General features: G+C 46.3%; 3 protein-coding genes across 3 annotated transcripts in view; 1 reads left to right on the forward strand and 2 right to left on the reverse strand.

Annotated features, from left to right (window-relative positions):
* The window catches only part of LOC307230489 (zinc finger protein 385A-like), a 187,547-nt gene that overhangs the window by 15,578 nt on the left and 150,644 nt on the right, over window positions 1–21,325 (forward strand). The gene's annotated exons all lie outside the window — the stretch shown is intronic.
* Window positions 1,533–16,908, reverse strand: larp4ab (La ribonucleoprotein 4Ab). The gene is made up of 15 exons (XM_080001140.1): window positions 16,856–16,908; window positions 15,070–15,208; window positions 10,979–11,216; window positions 10,240–10,376; window positions 7,205–7,308; window positions 6,517–6,627; window positions 6,312–6,365; window positions 4,325–4,537; window positions 3,933–4,036; window positions 3,610–3,822; window positions 3,426–3,474; window positions 3,138–3,299; window positions 2,886–3,022; window positions 2,586–2,781; window positions 1,533–2,195 (listed from the first exon to the last, which is right to left on the reverse strand). The coding sequence occupies exons 1-15, from the start codon at window positions 16,856–16,858 to the stop codon at window positions 1,818–1,820; spliced, it is 2,238 nt and encodes a 745-aa protein (XP_079857266.1). The 5' UTR covers window positions 16,859–16,908; the 3' UTR covers window positions 1,533–1,817.
* pfdn5 (prefoldin 5) overlaps window positions 20,312–21,325 on the reverse strand; it is a 3,244-nt gene continuing 2,230 nt past the window's right edge. The window contains exon 6 of the mRNA XM_080000293.1: window positions 20,312–20,547. Within this exon, the coding sequence (XP_079856419.1) occupies window positions 20,462–20,547 (86 nt within the window). The 3' untranslated portion in view covers window positions 20,312–20,461. The remainder of the gene's footprint in view (window positions 20,548–21,325) is intronic.

Genomic DNA, 21,325 nt, shown 5'->3' on the forward strand with positions numbered 1-21,325 from the left:
ACCACAAACTAAATTACCGGATGGACAGCGTTAGAAAAACCTACGTTAACAAATACACAACAAAAAGAAAAACAACGATTTATTTTCCCCACCCTTATCGAACATGTTTAGACTCGACTCGCTCTCAGGACAACAATCAACTACTGTGAGAAGTGGTTATGAGAATGTTCCTTTTTTTTATTTTTTATTTTTTTGCAAGGATGGGGTCACAATTACCCCGGGCCACAAAATCAAAAATCATCAACCATCAACAGGAGGGTTTGAGGAGAGATGAACCAAAGAGAAGACGCTGAATATCTGGAATGAAGCACAAACAAAGCCACCAGGGGCCCACGGGCGTGGAAGTCAGATACATTTTCAAACTACACCCATCTCTCCAGGAGCCAAACCGAAAAATAAACATACGGCACAAAAGAGAGTTTCTCCATCTCGCTCACGCCCGCGGCGCCGCCAGTTTGCCGACAGCCAACGGGACCGCCCCGCCCTCAGCTGGGACAAACGCTTCAGTGGTTGAAGCTGCTCGACCGAAGGGCCCCAACAACGTCCACAAGACTAAACGTAGCGTGCTCGGCCACGCCCACAAATATCTACAGACGCCTGATACGAAATAACAAACAAACAAAAAAAAAAAAAAAACACCGGCAGCCCAGCGTCAACATTTAATAAGCGTCCTACCTAATGTTTTAACTCACGAAAACATATTTCAATATCTCCAGTGTGGTTGAGAGCCACCTCCCCCCCAAAGCTTCATGTTTTCATAGTCAAACACGTCACACTTTGCACCACAAAACCCCGCCCTCCCTCTGCTCGGCTCTGGTTTTGCTTCCAATGACAGTCCGCCAACAGATCAATAAGATATAATTGTACATTGGCCTAATGTATACTGACAAGCTTCATCAGCTGCTTTTAAACTTTTCTTTGATGACTTGCATCAGAATAAATATTTGTTCTAATAAAAACCCAAATCATACTTCATCTCCATTAAAGGGATTCCACACCATCAACCTGACAAAGTGCTGAAAAATTAATTGTAAAATGTAAAATGAATCAGGACCATGATTTGGCCCCTCGACGTCCAAATCATCTCTTGGATCGGCGCAATTAAGAACTTCCCGCACGCGCGCCGCCACCAATCACACATCATCGAGTGTGCTCCACGTAACAGTCTCCCGCCTCCCTAACCCAACACGACTCCAGCCACTGGTTGAGTACCCGCCACAAGACGGAAAAGTTCCATTGAATATAAATTTTTAAAAAGCTAGGCGCCAACAGGACAAAGAGTTAATCCCTGGAAAGGGGACACCATCCGGAACCATTTTGGGTTCGGGGCTCGCCATGTTAATCGAGGACAAAACACTATGCTTCAAAAACACTACGAAGCACAATTCTGCTCACTACACTTGGAGGAAAAAAAAAAAAAACACTGCAAACTATGCTGTCACAAAGTTATAAAGTGTATCATAACTAAGAACAACGTTTTTGCCGAACAAAATTCCCATCCTTCCATCAAGGACACTGTACAACACGTCACTGAACTCATCCGACTCCCCAGACCAACAATTGGGATAAATGATCGTGATCACACTATTAAGCAAAATAATCATGATTATCATTACAGTGATGATCTGACATGAGACTGAATGAAACTCATCAGACTGAGTTTTCGTTCCAAAACTGCCAGGTCTGGCACTACATCTTTTTTTTTTTTCCTTTTTTTAAAGACAAATGTCCAATAATATACATCTTCTCTCTTTATACACAGATAGATACAGATTTTTGTTTATTAGTTCGTGGTGCAATTGTTTCTTTTCCTTCACCTATTTTGGCAATCTTGGGGGAATATTCTGTTCCTTTCCGCTGCGTCGGGGCCCCCCCTGCGGGGCGAAGCGTCTGCCCGGCGGGGGGCCTCTCTGGTGCTCCCGGGCCTTTAGCCCCGCCCCTCCGGCTCTAGCAGGACCGTTCCTGCCGCGGTAGGCGCCCAGGGGCTCGCGGGGGCATCCGGCGTCGCCGGGCTTCTCTGCTCTGTCTATGTTGTGGTTGGACGGGGACAGCGGCTCCTCCACCTTGTTGACCCGGAGCTCCCGCAGGGGCTGGCTGGCCGCGGGGCACGGCTGGTTGGGAGACGGCGTTTGTGCCGGTGGGGGATCCTTGGCCGGCCGCTGGCACACTTCGGCGTAGCTCAGCTTCCTTGACTCCTGGTGGGAGGAGTGCGGGTGGACAGAGATAAAACTAACCCGTCGTGAATACGCCCGAGATATGACCAGTGAACATCAGGGCTGGTTGGTTGGCTTTGAAGGTTGTTGTATATTAATACTGTATACGGTCACCATGAATCAAATTTCAAAACAAACCTTTAACATTTTCATCATTGTGCCCAAACGTATGCAGACATTTCATTAACTTCAACTTATGAACCCACGTGTTACATGAAAAACACTTGGGCCTATCATTCTTTACCATTACGTTCTCAGACTTCAGTCGTCGTGGATCACATCCTATACTGTTATTTCCATAAGGACTGTAGGTTGTTGCTATAAAAACAATCCTCAAAAGAGAAAGCAAGTGTGAGAAACATAATGCCGTACCAGCGATGAGGCTGGTCCAGGCGGCGTAGCTGTTGCGTTAACACCAGACGGGCTGCGGACGGTGTCGGCGGCGGAGGCAGGTTCTGAAGCAGGCTGCGGGGCAGGCAGCGACGCAGCCTGGGCGGCCGACGCGACGGCCATCTTGGGAACAGTAGCCTCGGCCTTTTCTTCCCTTTTCCTGACTTGGGGGGAAACACTAAAACACACACACAATAAATAAATAAATAGCGCATCATGTCACGTGTTAAATTCATCTTTACGTCCATCAAATGGGATCCCTCAACGAGGAGCTCAGGATACCTCGGGGCCGGCGGAAGCACTTGTAGCGGCCTCAGAGGAGCACGCGCGGGAGCCGCGGCCAGAGGACTGAGCGCGCTCACGCCGTCTTCCGGGATCCTGGTCGGGCGGGGTTCACCGTGCACCTCCTTGACCTCGGACTGAAAGTTGAAATACACGTAGAGGTGTGACACGCTGTTCTCGTGCTCCCAGCTGCGATTCAACTGTTCCAAGAAATCGCCAAATAGAGCGTGAGGCGAGAACGCTTGAGTCTACCTTGTCGGTCCCCCTGAGGCCCCGCACCACGTCGGACAGCCGCGTTTCAGGCACGCACTCCTCCTGGGCGCTGACCACGCAGCCCGGCAGCGGGGGGAAGCTGGAGGACGCCAGGTCGAACTTCGGCGGCGGAACCTTCACCTCCGCCAGAGGGGCGGGCCTCTGCAAATCACAGTTCTTTTTTATTTATTTTTAATTATATACCCTTGTCAGGGTTCCCGTTTAGTTCAGGTCTTTCGCGAGCTAAATTATTTATAAAGAGAGTGGAAAATGATGAAAGGTACTGACTGTGTGGTCGTCCTCTCGCCGCCTCCTCATACCTCTGGAGCTTCCTCTCCTACACGGGCGAGAAAACATTAACGCTCACGCCTCGTTACGACAAGTTCCATAAGGAATCACGGGACAAAGTTAATACAGATCAGAAGAACACACCACGGAACCATGCACAGGCATTAAGTTCCCGGCCACTCACCTGCCCTGCCCGGTCATTCCCAGATCTACAATGGGCGTGGCAGCCTGCGTGAAGGTTAAGGCGGAGGCGATGAGTGGCTCCGGGCTGCCGGCCGCGGCCCCCGGCGGCAGCTGGGGGCCGGAAAGACCAGACAAACCGTCCTTTAAGGCCGCAGTGAGCAGAGAGGAAGCGGCGGGAGGGTCACCGGGCCTGGGGTGGCTCTTCACATGTGTCCTGTACCGAACATGAAAACCGTTAGCCACAGTCCGCAGCATCCCTTTTCCGACGACGCGGTAGACAGTCCGAAAACAAAGTCTGGAAATGAAGGTGGTGCTACGACATACTGGCTCTTGTTCATAGGTCTTCCAGCACTCATGGTGTTGGATCCCGCTTTGTAGGAGCCAGGGCTGTTGAAACCGTTCACAAATCCACTGTTGGGGAACGGTGCCTGAACAAGATGTAAAGAAATATTGCAAACTCAATTAACTGCATCAAACATGACATCATCAATGCAACACTGAAAGCGCACCCCCCCCCCCCCTTCATTAAAGAAATAAATCTGCCCAGACCCACTAAGATACTGTATTACCCACTAAATCTTTATTTTAATTTTTATTGTGTGTGTTTAAATTGGCCTTTTTAGACTACATCAGAAGTTTTCCTCCTGACAGAAAACGGAGAAACTCCAATGCTCCCACGGAACACTCACAAGTCTGTGTAACTTCCGCCTACTCACCAGCGGAGTTTCAAAGTAGGGCGCGAGCGGGGAGTTCCAGGACGGGGGCACCAGCGGGTACATGGGGTACTGTTGCTGGGGGCTGTACATCTGCTGCATGTAGAGGGGGGTGCCGTACTGCTGCTGCGGTGGGGAATGCTGGTTGTAAGCTCTGGAGTCCACACTGCGGAAGGTGTTGCTGGCAAAGAACGTGTTGATCGCTTTAATGCGTGCCTAGAGGGAAAATGGGAGAAAATAAAAATAAAAACAAGATTTTTATATTTCCATTACGCGCCCAATATAATTAAACGACGACACTGTGCGTCCACCCCCCCCCTAGTCCCCTCAGATCTCATAATCTCACGGTCATTAGGCCATTGAACACTGAACCGACTGGAGAGAGGGGGGGCGAGAGCGAGAGGAGAAGAGAAATGTGTGAACGGACAGAGTAGGATGAAGAGCGAGGATGAAGAGGGAGGGAGAGGAGAGCGAAGGAACAGGGGGATGAAAATCTCTTCCCAGCCAGACACAGAGCACCTGGGTCCTTCCAAGCGCGATACTGATCATCACCGGGGGTCAGAAGACGGACTACTTTCATGTTTCCGCTTTAGGGTTTAGGGGGACGGTTTCGCGGACGGGTTTAATTTAAAGCGGGACTAAAATAATCCTTCTTGAATACATCCAGAATTAAAAAAAAATAAAAAAAGGCCTTTCTGAGACTCTGCTTAATGTGGGACAAAATGGTTGGAGACTAGGAAGGTCATGGTAGACCTGGAGGCAGACGTCCATTAATCGAAAGATAAATCCGCCTCTGGCCAGGTTTAATTTAAACTTCATTTAGACCGAGATTAGCACCAATCTTCTCATATATATATATATATATATATATATATATATATATATATATATATATAAAATTTATTTATTTTTAAACCAAGACAAGTCTGAGATTATTTAAAACCATGACCGAGAACGGCCAACTCAGTTAGTCCAGATGAAAAAGTGTGATTAAGTTTAAACTTGGGCCTAATCTGTGTCCATGAAACACACATGACACCGATTAGTCGTGCGAATCCCACCTCCAGCTGCCAAGATTACAGTGATTAGAGCTAAATGGCAAAAACATAACACATGGCACAATTATTCTTTTTAAATACTAAATAAATAATTTCCCTCATCTGCAGTTTTGTCACAGACAGTTTGTTTTGATTCCGCTTCCCTTTAAAAGATTTGTGCTGGTCTGCGCAGCCAACAACAGAGCCCTTCCCCCTGCTTAGCTCTTAGTTTGGACATCACGCTAGCGGGTCCGGTGGGTCTTGTACTCGCCATACTCTGATGGAGGGCGGTGCCAATTCTAGCGGGTCTCAATGTGACATATGACAGACGCAAATCGAAGCGGCGTGTTGAAACACACGTTTTACGACAAAGACAGCTCAAAAAAACAAAACAAAAGAAAAGCCGACTGGGTCATCTCATTTCACAGTTTGTGTGTTAGTAGCCCCCTAGAAGACCCCCCATGTAATTGGGTCCCCTTTAAGCGATCAAACCAGTCTGTGGATATAGAGGGAAACGTTCTAGCCACTTTTCAACAGGCTGAGGGACTGCTTGAGTGATTTTGAACAAAACCACCCAAGATCTCCCCTGCTGCAACATCCTAGCAGTTGGGAGTGACGGTGGATTGGGGGAAAATGTCTATGTCTCTATCTGTGTCCATGTTTTAAAAAAATGCACATGGGGGGGAAAAAAAAAAATAAAAAATAAAAAAAAAAAAGGCTAATATTTTCCATGCGCAAACAGAAGTTCAGTACAAAATGTCTAATATTTTCACTGATAAAGAGAAAATGCTGCAGTACTTGCAACGTCACCCTATCCTAAAATAATACATCGGCTGCCACCATAGATCTGAAGTCAATCTATTACAGCTAAAAATCTGTTTGACCACTACAGCTAACACCACCGAGGTTAACATCTTTAACAATGAGGCCTTAGTATTTCAGTGTGTACTTACCATGATTGGTTTTCCCTGAAACATTTTCACTTCTTCTCTTAAGTATCTATAAGCCTAAAAGGGAGAACAGAAACCGGAATGAAGAAAATAAGGCATATCATAATAATCATAATGTTTGGAAGTGATCATCAAAATCAGTAATGTTAAAGAAGGGATCGGCTTTCCCATGACTCAAAGCTAAGCATGAAGGAATAATCACCAATACCTGCTGAGCATCCGTATCCGATTGGAATGTTATGTACCAGTTGCTGTTGTGCGCAAATTCAATGCTGATCACTTTTGGACAGTTTTCACTCTGAAAAAGAGCCTCCACTTCCTGTAAAACACACACACACACACACACACACACACACACACACACACACACACACACACACACACACACACACACACACACACACACACACACACACACACACACACACACACACACACACACACACACACACACACACACACACACACAAATTTAAAAAGCTTCCATCTCACCATCTCTTATTTGACATGACATGTACAACAACAAGGATGCACTTATACTCATAGAATCTGGAGTTACAATCAGTAAAGGCAAAGTTTGCCAATATTTCACCTCGATATAAGAACCAACTCTGAACTGGACCTACTGCCTACCTGTGTTACTTCAGGGACAAATCTGGGCAGTTGAGTACTTAGACAGTTAAAAACAAAGTACAGATCCTGGGCATAACTTGTTATCACTAATCTAAGCTATAAAAGACTTTTGATAAAGTGCACTGGGACAGGCTCTTCAAATGACAGGTTGGATTTCTCATTCCTCCAGAGGACACAGCTGACAAAGCATTGGGAAAACACTCGAATGAAGCGTGACAGTGGATCTTTAAAACAGACAAAAGTGCGCTTTTCAAAGCCTTTACCTCCACGGGCGTGGTCTCCGGCACCTCTCTCAGAATAATGATGCAGCGCTTGTGATTGGGGCGAACCTTCTCCCCAGCCTCATCGACCTCCACCATGGGCGAGGCTATCAAGAAGAACATGAAACATACAGCTTCATCCACAACACGTTCAGACCTTTTCACACTTTAAAACTGGTTAAACTTTTTATTCTCAGTCCACAGTCTTGCTGTATTTATGTGACACTGACAGCATGTTTGCATTCCATTTGTTTAATCTGTTAAAACTTTTTTTTGGTGACCCCAAATGGGAGCAGCCAAAAGAAAAAGAAGAAGTGTTTTTGATTTTGGGGCACTAAGTCAATTGGATGAAGTCATTTATGGCAAGCTCAGCAACAAACCAAATGTTACTTGTTTGATGTCAGGAGACCTTTTTAGATTGTATAACAACTTACTTTGATGATGTGATGAATTTGATTTGATAATTTAGCCAAAATGTATCACATTCTAAAATGCTGAAAATCACTTTTTCTAATTAAATGTGGTTGATATTTAACATTATTCAGATTCTCCTAAAGCTTTACAGGGCTACAAACTAACCTTTTCCACTATTAGCACTGGTGCTTCGACTGAAAATTTTAGGAGCACCAGCACAGAATTCATATGTTTTCTATCTCAACTGTATTACTGATAAATGCTTCTGAAAATAAATAAGACAATTTACATAAATAATGTGTGGTTTTATTTTAAAGGAAAAAGTCACAAAGTGAAGTAGTGCCTTAATGGGAATAAAAACCTATTTAACCTTAAAAAGTCAAATAGTGCTTTTTAAAACCGACATCAAATAATAAATTAGCAAATGTAAACAGACGGTATGTGGTTAGTACATGACTGGCATTAACAACCATGATGAGCCTGACAGTGTTAGAGGGAGTCTGCGTGGTGTTTGAATTCCTGCAGCTAAATGACTCCATCAGTTATTCACACATCGCGAGGATAATCACGTCGTATGCGAGATACTACGGCTGAATATATACAGTATACAACTATATATACTATACATCTTGTAAAGTGGGGGGGCACACAGAGGGACCGATTGGGGTGCATTTTGCGGTGCCCACGATCGGCGTGCCAAAACAGTGTTTTTGTTTTAGGTGTAGGTTAATTAACATCTACTTGTGTAACAAAACTGTGCGTAATGGGGACACTTTAACAGTGACTCTCTCCCCGACCGCCCCCTCTCCGTGTGTTATGCTCAGAAAATAATCTCAACGAGTCAAACACTATTTTTGGTTGTTTTATTTGGAGGAACAGGGCACACGGAGAGCAGTGTTGGCATCTGTGTCCGGACGCCTCACACATAAATATATTTGGGATTCCCCTTATTTATAATTCCCTATTGAAATGTTATTCTGTGCATTTTGTAAGTTTCTGTTTTATCCTGTTATTTTAATGCACACTGACTGACAAAAAAAGCAAAAGAAAAAACAAAAACAACAATGACTGCGAGACATGAAGAATCTCAGTAGACCGACTGGTTAACGACTGACTAATCGACTTTCAGGGGGCAGCCCTAGCGTTTATAATTCACGATGGAACAATAACACATGAAGCTGTCCCTGAGCTGCTCACTGAGTTCCAGTAAAACAATAAAATAGAATGTCACCAAGTTTCAGTATCATGAAAGCTGCAACTTACCTTATAACTTTTATTAGGACACAACATGGAACTGTCCAGTTCAAACTTCAAATAAAAGTCTCTTTCACTTTAAGTGCAAAGATACCTTTCTATTGTATTGATTTGGTACGAAAAGGAAAAAAAAATAATAATAAAATGAAGTAATAAATAAACTCTTCTCAGTGTTGTTCACTGGAAGTCTTCCTTCGCTCACCGTGCATTAAACCAACTGAATCAAATGAAACGACCTGTTTTACTTAGTGACTCGTCAAGAAACGAGTCTCAAAAAAAGAGTCAAACCTTTCATCACGAGCGTATTTTGACCCAAAATGGCGTGGTTGGTACACAAAATGCGTGCAGGTTGACTCACACGATATTCGAATCCTATTCGAATGGTAAAAAAAATTAATAAAAAGGTTTTAATCTGAAAATTAACATTCCAAGAAAAAAAAAATGCAGTGTTTCAGCTGAAACTTATATTTTTTGAATAAAAATGTTGTGTGCATACGTCCACATACATCCTCCTGTGCATCAGCTGGATGAGATTTTTCACGGCGCACTATTGTCCCTGCACCAGCTGAGGTGCAGGGACAGCTTTATGTGCACTAAAAAAAAAAAAGAAAAAAAAAAGGTAAATAAAAACAAAACAATCAGACGCAGTGCTCTGGAAGAGGCTCCGTCCGGACTCTATAGGTGAAGTGTCTCTTCTTGAAGCACACCCACCAGAGCACCGGGGGACAGTGTGGAGATTCGGTTAAAACAATCGCTAAATTAGTCGGGGTATTCCCCCCCCCCCCTTTCCAGTTTTTTGGAGCTTTCTGAAATCTCACAACAAAAGGCCAAAGAGCTGAGCAAAATAAAAGAAATTGTGTAATTATCCCATGGAGAGGAGACTTCCCATCCAACGGTCTGGGTCTCTGCCCCCCCCCAGAGGGGGAGGAGGTGGAGGCCGGGGGCCACGATTGGACGATTGAAATTTTGCACGATCGCAAGCCTAACGCACAACATATGCACAACAATTCTTCCTCCCTTCCAGTGTAACATAACATATACCATGATTGGTGCTCCTAATTATAAAGTATAGAGCACGGTCTCCAAAAACGGTCACAATATGCAACTAAATAGCCGCAAACTCAAGTCCTGCTTTAGCTTGAAAGTCAAAGTTCCATAGCCAGGTGGGATACACCTTGCAGACATTTGGCTCGAGAGAAAGTATTCTAATCATAAATATCATTAAAGTTAGATGGCTTTGTTTTGCTCCTGGAGTGTACACACTTAAAACAGTGCAGTGCAGCAGAACTTCTGCTCATTTGAATTCCCATGAGAAAACAAGGCATCCGCGCACATCCCAAACCGAAAAGCAGAGCAGCCGAGTACTGTACCTCGAAGAACGTCCAGAATGAGGTCCGTGTCAGCGGTGAGGACCTTGACGTCCTCCATGCAGGCAATGGCCCAGACGGGGACAAACTGATCACCGTCCATCTGGGACATGAGGTAGAGGTCCTTCGATAGGTTCTCTCTAAAAACAAACAATATATTTGGGGAAAAGAAGGGGGGTAGAGAGTTTGGAGTCAATGAGTCCGTCCTCAAGAAGCACTGCGGTGACATGAGGGTGAACCACTCAGAAGGCTGGTATCTAAAAGTAAATATGTAAGCAGACATATCAGGGTTGCACAATGTGTAAATTATGCAATGGGGACACGCACGCACGCACGCACGCACGCATTACGATATCACAGTAGCAGGCCACATTAAATTGTCTCGTGGGTTGGATGTGGCCCCCGGGCCTGGAGTTTGGGACCCCTGTCTTAGAGTCAGGACAAACTTATCAAGTGTAGTTTATAAGAGTATACAGAGTCTCCTATGAATGGTGCCTATGCACTGAGGATGGACAACACTGCATTATAAAAGCAAACACTTTTTCTTTTGCCTTTGCTCCACAATACTAGCCCCCTTGGATAGCAGGTTTGCTCCACCGGAATAGCAGGGTGTGTCTGGTTCAGGTAACAGAGGAAGGTGACTCGTGTTTCACTCAACATACACTTACCTCAAGGGTGGGGATTGGACGGGGACGGACAGGGACGGACACACACAGGGACGGACACACACAGGGACACACACCTGGAAAAGCAGAACTCCAGCTGTTTCTTCAGAGACTCCCGTAAGGCCCCCTCAGACAACACCAGCTCCTTAGAAACCTCCACCTCAGCTGCCGGCCCGGTCAGCGGCTCAAAGACAGGGAAGGGATGGTCGACGCCCCCAGGGATGCCCTCTAGGGGAATGGGGGTAACGCCCTCCGAGCTGTCAGAGTATTCTGTGCTGTAACCTTTGTCCTCGGAGAAAGGAACCTCAGAATAACCTGTGAAGGAGGAGCAGGGCGGCCATCAAATGCTGTCATTGATAAACTCTGACCTCTGCTATGACCACAAACCCTACAGGTATTTCAGCCTTCAAGGAAAATACTGAAGGTATAGTTGCTTATTTACACCATCTTAACAACTGAGGTCATTTTGAAAAATGGAAGCAAGCTCAATCACGGTCCTCGTGCTCATACAGGCATTGCAACACCAAGGTCAAGGTTTGAACTTTCCACGAATAAAGGCACAACGTAAAAGGGATGTTAAAACGTGTCGACGAAACAACCGACTGTCTAAGGGTCTTCGGTGTCGACAGTAAAACCAAAACTCATAGTTTTTTTTGTGATGGCTTAGTCAAAAGGTCCTAAAAACGTTACCGTTTTCCAAATTAGCCAATTCAAAACGTTAGCGTTAAAAAGAACAAACGGCACCGTTTTCCAGACGGGAGAGGGAGCAGAGTGTGCGAGTGCATGCGGCGGTGTGCGCTGCACGGGTTAGTGCAGGAGCCTTTTTCCAGCTGAATATCTGATTCATCATGATTCATTTCCAAATGCACACAAGGAGATGCATTGTTGATTTGGCATAAAAAGAAAAATTTTCAGCCATCATGTTAAAACAACTCATTTAATAATTTCAATAACCACGGGTGATTGCTTTGAATGTTGAATAAATAATAAAATGTTGGTGGAGGCTAGAAGCCCGAATTTCCAACATCCGCCCCCTGCTCGGCGCAGTCGCGGTCGGTTGGAATCGCGGTGATGACGGGAGCGTTCACGTCTACAGTTCACAGATCTGGTCCGGTTCAAGAGCAAGTTGCTGCTTTGTTGGCTTTTTTTTTTTTTTTTTTTTATAAAAAGGAGGTCTGGTAAGTGTTCACGCACCCACGTCAAGCGAACCAAAATTAGCAAACAAATGACGGGCGGACGTACATCTATCGGACAGAAAATGCGCCAGGGGAAAAGTCCTCCAATCAACGGTGACGTCACCGTTGGCGCTTTGCCGCGCGCCCTCGCTGTCATCGTCCAACATAACGGCGTGAACCACAAACACGAAAAAGCAATAACACAAGCAGCACTCCAAATGTCCGCGCAGAACTGGAAATGAAAACGGTATAGACAGCTGTTCAGCTACCTGTTCACCTAGCTGTTACACTCTCACTGATCAGGCGCTAGGCTCGGGCGATCGCGCAAAATTCCAATCACCGATCGCAGCGATCGTCGATATACGATTTTATCGGGGGCGTGCGTGTGTGTGGTAGGGTTCGCGCGCATAGAAGATAATGTAATGCGGCAAATACGGTCTCCCCGTTCCAGAAGTGCAGGATTTATGATATACAAGTCAAGTATTTACACAAAAACATCCAGCTTTTTACTAAATTAAGTCCCACAGCCCACAGACAGCCCCACAGACAGTGGAGATGCACGTTTTTTTTGTTGTTTTTTTTTGAACAGTACGAAGCAAGGACTTGGACAGTCCCTTAAGTCAGTTGTGTTTAAGAATTGTTTCATACATGTAGGAAACAAATGAAAATAAATCGATGTTAAATAAAAAGACAGGTCCGGAGCCGGCACGCACCGCTGTCTGGAGGAGAAACAAAAAAAGAATAATAGTAATAATGAAAAAAATTTAAAATATATAAACTCTGCTCTAATTCTCTGAGCACCTGCCCCTAAAAGAGGCCATGCTCAGTGCTTAGCTACGATGCCAGCGGGTCCAGTTGCGCTCAAGCCGTGGTGGAGTTACTGGGGGGGGTGTTCTAATTAGAAATATAGCTGCAGCAATACACATGGTGCAGTTCAGTCACGTTAGGTATGCATCGCAGGTTTCCGAACCCAAGGTTCCTGAATCTGCGCTCCGATTATATGCGGGGACGGTTGGAGCGGACCGAGGGACGCTCTCCGACCAAGTCAGCCCAGACGTCGTTGAAAATCTTGGGATTCTTTCTTTAATCCCTCTCCTTTTGCGGGGATGGGGGCCACGCCGGGCTCAGGTTAGGAGCAGGGCGAGTTTGAGTTCAAAGTGGCGTCTGTGGAAGACCCGCCGCCTCAGCTCTTCCCCGCTGCGCACTGCCGGCTGGAGAGCACGGCGGCCGGAGAGAGAGCGGCGGGAGCGCTTGGTTGTTCATGTCGCATGTTTCGTAAAACGCAGCACGAGTTACAGTTTTCCAAGTTTCCTTTAAACGCAGCACTAGCTCAAGCTGTCTGTCTAGGTGTCGTACTCGCACGCAGCTGGAGGGGAATGTCCTCAGAAAAACGGAGCTTGGACTTAAATAACTTTGGATGATCTTGACCCACTCTTGAAACTAACAAAATTAGGACAGTTTTTCACTCATTTCTGCTCCAAATGTAGATCGATAATGACAAAACTGGAACGACAAGACGTCTGAAACGTCCCGCTTATAACGTGACCTCAACCATATCTCAGCGTACCTATTAGGGGTCCATAATGCCTGTGGTGTATTAGCGTAGCAAAGCTGAACGGTTGGTTTCACGTGTTTTCTGAAACGGAGAGCTCACAAAAAAAACTGACTGAGTATATTTTGTGTGTTATTAGGCCCAGAGACCCAAATGTATGTGCACAAGAACTTAAAAAGTGAATTTGCATAACAGGTCCCCTTCAAATCAGATAACGTTCTCACACGTGACAAACCAAACCGTGGTTCACTTGGAACGGGACAGAATTCTGACTTTTCAGGAGGACCATGGTTCAATCAAAACCGTCCAAACAGGGGGGGTGTGAAAGCGCCCAAAGTGCGGAAAAACCATATCTGATGGGAAAACAAATTTTGTGGTGAATTAAGCCATAACATAAGCCTTTCCAACATGGAATCCGTAACATTGCTGGATAAAATAAATAAATATCCGGCAAAGGCAGTCGGAAGTTATTCCCACAATGCCCTCCTTTACAGAAACGTTACGGCTACAGTACATAATGCTTGCGCGAGACGTGTCTGCTACCACACGGGATCAGGCAAAAGAATCGTTTTCTAGACCAGCACTTTGCTCCCCATCTCCCCGCCGCACGGACTCTTCCTCCGCAGACGGAGCGGGGGCAGAGACTCCCCGGACACAAAAACCCTAAACTCAAAGTTATTTAAATCAGTGTGATCATTTTAAACTTGTCCTACACTCTCTGCCTCCAGAGAAGGAACGTTCTCCACCTGTTCTCCCTCTCCATGTCCACTCGCTCCCTCTAGCTCCGCGCTGCGGTGCAGCCGGCGGGCGAGGGACGCGCTTGTGCCCGATGTCCCCGCACCGCACCCCTAACTGTGAAACACACGTCTAGGGTCCGAGTGGCATTTTTAAGAAAAAGAACAAGATTTCCCAGTTTCTTGTCTTTGCAGCCGAGCGCCACTGTTCGGACTCGCCATTTAACCAATTTTTTTTCCCCCCCCTTCCTAAAAGTGAAATAATAATAATAATAATAATAAAAACTTTTAGAACATTCGTACAAAATAAATATTTGGAAATGGAAATTTGATTTACGCTCCACCCCTACTGAAATGTTACTGCTTCCATTCCCACACACTTGTTTTCACAGCCATTCCGGCAATTTTCCAGGTCTATATCGGAACAAATTTTTTCCCCTCATAAATAAATAAAAACACACAAAAAACACCGTCAGTAAATGCCTCTGACATGTCGACGAGCAAAACACTGTCGTTAACATCCCTACTAAATAAGCAAGTAGCATCACTGTCAGAGTTCCCCTTCCCATTCATTAAGCTGCAAGCTGCCAAGCTGGTGTCAAGGGTCAACCTCATGCATATTTGATTAAGACATCGACGGGAGTGATACTGAGCCTTCTTCGTGGATTTGAGCAGACGCTGTGCATCGCGCCCGGCTCGTGCCATACCTTCAGTCATCTCTCCCGGCAGGAGGGAGGTCTGCAGCCAGGGGGCGTCGTCTGGACTCTCAGAGGCGCTGTGATGGGGGGCGGGGATCTCCTGCCACACTTTGGCATTGGGGTTCAGGCCGACTTCCTTTGTGGTGACCTGCAAGACAAACAGATGGTGCTCAGCCCCTTTATGGGAGTGATAAAGGGGAAGAACAACTGCGACAGAAATCAATCAATCAATCAATAAATCAATCAATCGGACCTCGGAGCCGCCTATTTACAGGGGAACTGGTGACATGACACGCGGGGCAGGGGGGAGAAAAAGTTAATAACGTTAATCGTGCGTCCGAGACAGAGTTACCGCCTCAATGGAACAGACGCAGCAGTTCAGAGCCGTGTCGATGTTTTACCCACAGCCACGGCTGAAGCCGCAGAAGGCCTCGGCAGGGGTTTATCCCCCTTCCAAGGCTTGTAAGGGAGGCCCTGGTCCCCACACCGTCCACTGGCTCCACTTTAACAACGGCGCAGTGAACATGGGTTTTGATTTCTTAATGAATATATTGATTTTTGGGGGGGTTCTTGACACACACACGGAAAAAAAACATAATGGTGCATTCCATTAACGTCGGAACTCGGAAAAAAATAGACCTCCCACTTGGGGAAACAGCAAAGGAACGGCCATTCCAAGTCGCAACCTCGGAGCCGATACTCGGGTCAGAGTTCACCGAGATAGCCGAGCCCACAGTCACATGTCAGCGCGCAACCTTAACGGCGAACAAAGTCCCCTTTGCGTGGGGTTTCGGCTTAAAAGAGAGGGGGGGAAAAAAAAAAAAAAAAAGTCCAACTCTGTACTTTTACGTCACGCCAAGCAAACGCGGGCAGCGCCGCCCGAGTCGCAGCGGAACGCACGGCTTCCTCGGCAGAACTGTGACGCGGCCCAACGCCGGCTCCCCATTGGTCGCCCGCGATGTGACGTCACGCAGCTTGCCCCTTATCGAGGAACAAGTACGAGCACATGGCGACGATCGCGCCAGACCCGGGTCCCCGGACGACGCCGCGACCGCGCCGCGCTCCCCGAGAAAATCAAATAAAATAAAACATTAAAAAAAAAAAGAAACAAGGAGGGGAAACGGCTCCGCGCGGCCCCCGTGTTGCCCTGCGCGCAGTCCCCGCGGAGATCCGCTCAAAGTTCGGCCGGAAAAACGGCGCGGACGAGGCACCACGCGTCGACGAGCCGTGCGCACGTTTCATAAAGGGAGCGCGGCTGCGGACTTTCAGTCAAGAATAAGCATCAATCCCAATTAACGTCCTATATATTATAAACACTTTCTATATAAATACACACTATTTTCTATATACTATACACACTTTGTTTAGGGTTTACTACATCCGCCCGGTGTGGTTCATATAAGCAAACGACCTCAACGAAATAAGCGCCATCGTTGTGTAACTGGGAGCGTAGCTTGGATCCAAACGCCCAGGAACGGCGCTTCTCTGCCGGTTCTGACCCTAAAAACCCGCTGTGGGTCGCCGGGTGTGAGAGTCTGACCGCTGCGTCTAGTTTAACCCTGAGCGCGGACCGGGCCACGGCTCCCGTGACAGCTGTAACCTTAGCCGACGGCGTCACCGGCGAGACGGGCGGCGGCGAACCGACAACTCGGTTTCCCCGCCGCCTCGGATCGTGGCGGGGAGATGAACGCTTCCCGGGGGGGGAGGGAGTCGAGTAGCGGGGCCGGAGCTCCGCGGCGCCGGTCGAGTCTAACAGGTTGCCGAACGCTCGCCGCGCTAGGCCCCGGCGACTCACCATGCCGCTGGGATCCACGCCGCACGCCGGTAACGCGGGGGGTCGTCTTCTGTTCGTCGCGGGGGGGGGGGGGGGAGGGCAAGGGTTGGAAAAGCCGGGTTCCGTGACGTCTCGGCGGCAGCCAACGAAATGGGGACAAACTGGACCCGCAGCAGCTCGCTCTCCACGCCGCCTCACGTCCCCCGCAGCTCACCTTTCTGGACCGTGCGTCGCGGCGAGCGTTCGGTTGCCAGCGACGCGAGGCTCGCGAACGACCCGGTCGCGCCGAACGACTCGGCGGCGAGTGGACCGTCGGCTCCCCGGGCTGGAAATAATTCACGAGGGCCGAAGCAAAGTCCCCCCGTGTGGCTGACTTAACACCTCGCGTCCAACCCAAGTAGCCCCGAACGGCAGAATCAACACGGTCCCCGCGAGGACTCCTTTTCACGACTCGGAGTTTTTTTTGGGGGGGTCGACTCCCGTGACCCGGTCGCCGGAAGTCCCGCCCCGCCCCGCTCACCGCGCGTGACGCACCGGGCGAATTGGCGCCCGTGACGGGAGCAGACGCGTCGGAAAATGCGACGAATCCTTTCGTTGACTCGCCGAGAGCAGGATCTCAGAGGGAGTTGAACCTTCCCCTGAAGACCGGCGCTGCGACGGCAACCTCCCTCCCCCACCTCCCCGCCTCCCTGCCTGGCAACAGCGCAGCAGCTGCAGCCGCCCTGGTCTCTCTGCAGAGGTACCATCACATGTTCTACTGTCGGAGGGCTTTCATTTTATTTGTCTATTCATTTTAAATTCACCGCTGTTTTCTGGCCAAATCGCCTCAGATCTTATTCCGTGAATGATTGTGGTTATAGGGGTACGTACTGTCCGGTGCAGGACAGGGGTGTTAGAAATAGAGAAGCCAACGAAGTAGATCCCTTGAGGTCAGATAACAAGATGCGGACGTGGACAAATGAGTTGGTACCCTGACAGCGCATTGAAACGGCGCTTCATTCCTCCTGAAAAGTGATGAAGTTAAAAGCAAGTTTCTCATGTACACCTGCACGCCTTTGGTTTGTCATAGAGTAAAGCAAAGAAATTGTGAAAAGAAATCAAATATATTCTAAAATGGCCTGGTCAGATTTGTTGATGCCCCTTAGAAAAGATGATAAATAATTGGATTATGGTGATATTTCAAACTAACTGTTTTCTTTAATTGGTATCACACATCTTCAATCTTATAATCAGTCATGCAGCCTGTTTAAATGGAGAAAAGTAGTCACTCTGCTGTTTGGTATCATCGTGTGCACCACACTGAACATGGACCAGAGAAAGCAAAGGAGAGAGTTGTCTGAGGCAATCACAAAGAAAATGATAGACAAGCATGTTAAAGGTAAAGCTATAAGGCCATCTCCAAGCAGCTTGATGTTCCTGTGACTACAGTTGTAAATATTATTAAGAAGTTTAAAGTCTGTAGCCAACCTCCCTGGACGTGGCCGCAAGAGGAAAATCGACCCCAGATTGAACAGAAGTATAGTGCGAATGGTTGAAAAAGAGCCAAGGACAACTTCCAAAGAGGTACAAGCTGAACTCCAAGGTCAAGGTACATCAGTGTCTGATCGCACCATCCGTCGCTTTTTGAGTGACAGTGGGCTCCATGGCAGAAGACCCAGGAGGACTCCAGTTTAGAACGGAATACATAAAAAAGCCAGACTGGAATTTGCTAAAATGCATATTGACAAGCCACACTGCTTCTGGGAGAATGTCCTTTTGACAGATTAGTCAAAACTGAAGCTTTTTGGCAAGTCACATCAGCTCTATGTTCACAGATGGAAAAAATGAAGCTTTCAAAGAAATTAACACCATACCTCAGTTATGTTTTGGGGCTGCTCTGCCGCCTCTGGCACAGGGTGCCTTGAATATGTGCAGGGCACAATGCAATATCAAGACTATCAAGGCATTCTGGAGCGAAATGCACTGCCCAGTGTCAGAAAGCTCTGTCTCAGTCGCAGGTCATGGGTCCTCCAACAGGATAATGACCCAAAACACACCCAAGAATGGATAAGAACAAAACATTGGACTACTCTGAAGTGGCCTTCTATGAGCCCTGATCTGAATCCTATGGAACATCTATGGAAAGAGCTGAAACATGCAGCCTGGAGAAGGCCCCCTTCAAACCTGAGACAGCTGGAGCAGTTTGCACAGGAAGAGTGGGCCAAACTACCTGTTGACAGGTGCAGAAGCCTCATTGAGCTACAGAAATCACTTGATTGCCTCTAAAGGTTGTCACAGAACATTAGGTTAAGGGTATCTGACCAGGCCATTTTAGAATATATTTGATCTCTTTTCACAATTTCTTTGCTTTACTCTATGACAAACCAAAGGCATGCAGGTGTACATGAGAAAATTGCTTTTAATTTCCTTACATTTCAGGAGGAATGAAGCATTGTTTCAATGAGCTGTCAGGGTTCCAACTAATTTGTCCACGTCTGTACGTGATAAGTCACTCTTTAATAGTATTTATCAGTTATTACATACTTGCACATGCCACATTGCTTATTTTATATTAATATACTATTTTGTACGTCTTTGAAATACACCCGGTATTTTCCAACTGTTTACTTGATTTTTCTATTTTGTATCTATGTATTTTCTTAATTGAGTATATATACTCTTACTTCTGTAATCCACTCCATGTTCTCCACTGAGCTGTCAGAATCTCCAACTACTTAATAAAGTACTAATTTATCTGACTTTAATGAATGTAACCATGAACTTATTCCTGAGAACTTTACACAATTAAATGTTTCATATAAAATAGGAAGAGGTGTGACTTGTGAACTGACTTGATAGCCTACACAAGCGGAAATATACAGAAAAAAAGTGTGCCGTGAATCCGACCACACACACACACACACACACACACACACACACACACACACACACGACCTCCATGTTCAGGTTGTTTCCCATCCTTGGGATCTGTATGTTTTTCTCAGACATTCAGACCAGTGTTCAAACTGTAGGACGACATGGAAGTTCAGAAGCGGTTGTTTTTAATCAATGACTTTAACTTCCTGGAAGGATTGTTTAGGTGTCCAGAGCTGATCTGAAGACAGTATTTTGTTTTTTGTCATTGATGTGTAAAGTTTATTAAAGTGTATTTGGAAAGTAATATTTTGAAAAACCATTCATGATTTGTGTAAATTTAATATACAAACGATTACCAGTGTTATAAATATTAAATGGTGTTACATTTGGTGAAGAGCACATGACTTGTTTCGGACTCAAAACTCAAAAAGTTTAGGACTTGAGTCAGACTCACCTGTATTGACTCGGGATTTGAGTGCTAAGCCTTGTTCCCACCTCTGAAAACAGTTAAGTGGAGCAGGTAAATACTACATCAGAAATGTTATGTTGATAATGTGCAAAAGTGTTATGGATATCATTGTCCTGCGATGTACCGAGAAAAAAAAAAGAAGATAGAGAATGTTTAACGTACACAGAAGAAAACAGTTTTTTCCTCTTTATTCTTGGATATTTTAGCATGAATCCCCATTTTAACATTTTTGGACATCCTACATCCTTACATAAAAAAAAAAAATAATAATAACAGTCTATTAACACTTGTGAGTAGCTCCATTAGGCTTTTGCGGTTCCGGCTGACTGTGATGCCTGCTGGCTGTGCTGTAGCTGCTGGATCTTGATGTTCATAACTTCAATCACCGCTGCAAATCACAATACAGAACAGTCAAACACGTTGTTGCCCTCAGCGGAAGCCAAACTAGTCAGAGACGCCGTTCATACCACAACTGTAAGCCTACAAATAGAGCCGCTTTGCTGTAATACTAGGATTCACAAACAAAGATGGCCTCCGAGTCATCTGAGGTTAAAAAAAAAATGTGCACACACACACACACACACACACACACACACACACACACACACACACACACACACACACACACACACACACACACACACACACACACACACACACACACACACACACACACACACACACACACACACACACACACTTTTTTTTTTTAACTGTTGAGCTCAGATGTCAACCACAGGACAGCTTACGGGACCGGACTGGGAATTTCGGAACGGATTGCAAAATAATTTCTGAGCACCAGAGCACATGAAAGTAACCAGATATTTTACAACGTGCCGACATTAAACTGATCTTGTGTATCAGGTGATATTTCCGCCATTTAATAGACAAACTTCCAAAGGTTTACTGTTAAGCGTTGATTCTCATAAAGCCTCGGGACTCTGGGAAAGACCTTCCAGCCTTTGAGATAGGACCCACGGTGACAGATGATCACACCGAGGTTTAAAAAAATGGCAAACTAAAGCCATAACCCTTTAAGGCAAGGGAAGACATTTCAAAAAGTGACAGCACAGGAGGGCACGGCGTCTGAAGAATAAATAAATAAATAAATAGCTGGAGGCGTCGCTAATGCAATGTTTTCCAAGCTACGCAGAGATGTGACGTGG

Source organism: Zeus faber (genome assembly GCF_960531495.2).
Source record: "Zeus faber genome assembly, chromosome: 5".
In the NCBI taxonomy this organism is placed as follows: Eukaryota; Metazoa; Chordata; class Actinopteri; order Zeiformes; family Zeidae; genus Zeus; species Zeus faber.

Excerpts from the sequence above, each read along its gene's own strand:
- larp4ab (XM_080001140.1), bottom strand. Across the intron at positions 4,538-6,311 it reads TTCAGGGAAAACCAATCATG|GCACGCATTAAAGCGATCAA; the intron begins GTAAGTACACAC and ends TTTTCCCTCTAG. Across the intron at positions 3,300-3,425 it reads GGCGAGAGGACGACCACACA|AGGCCCGCCCCTCTGGCGGA; the intron begins GTCAGTACCTTT and ends TGTGATTTGCAG.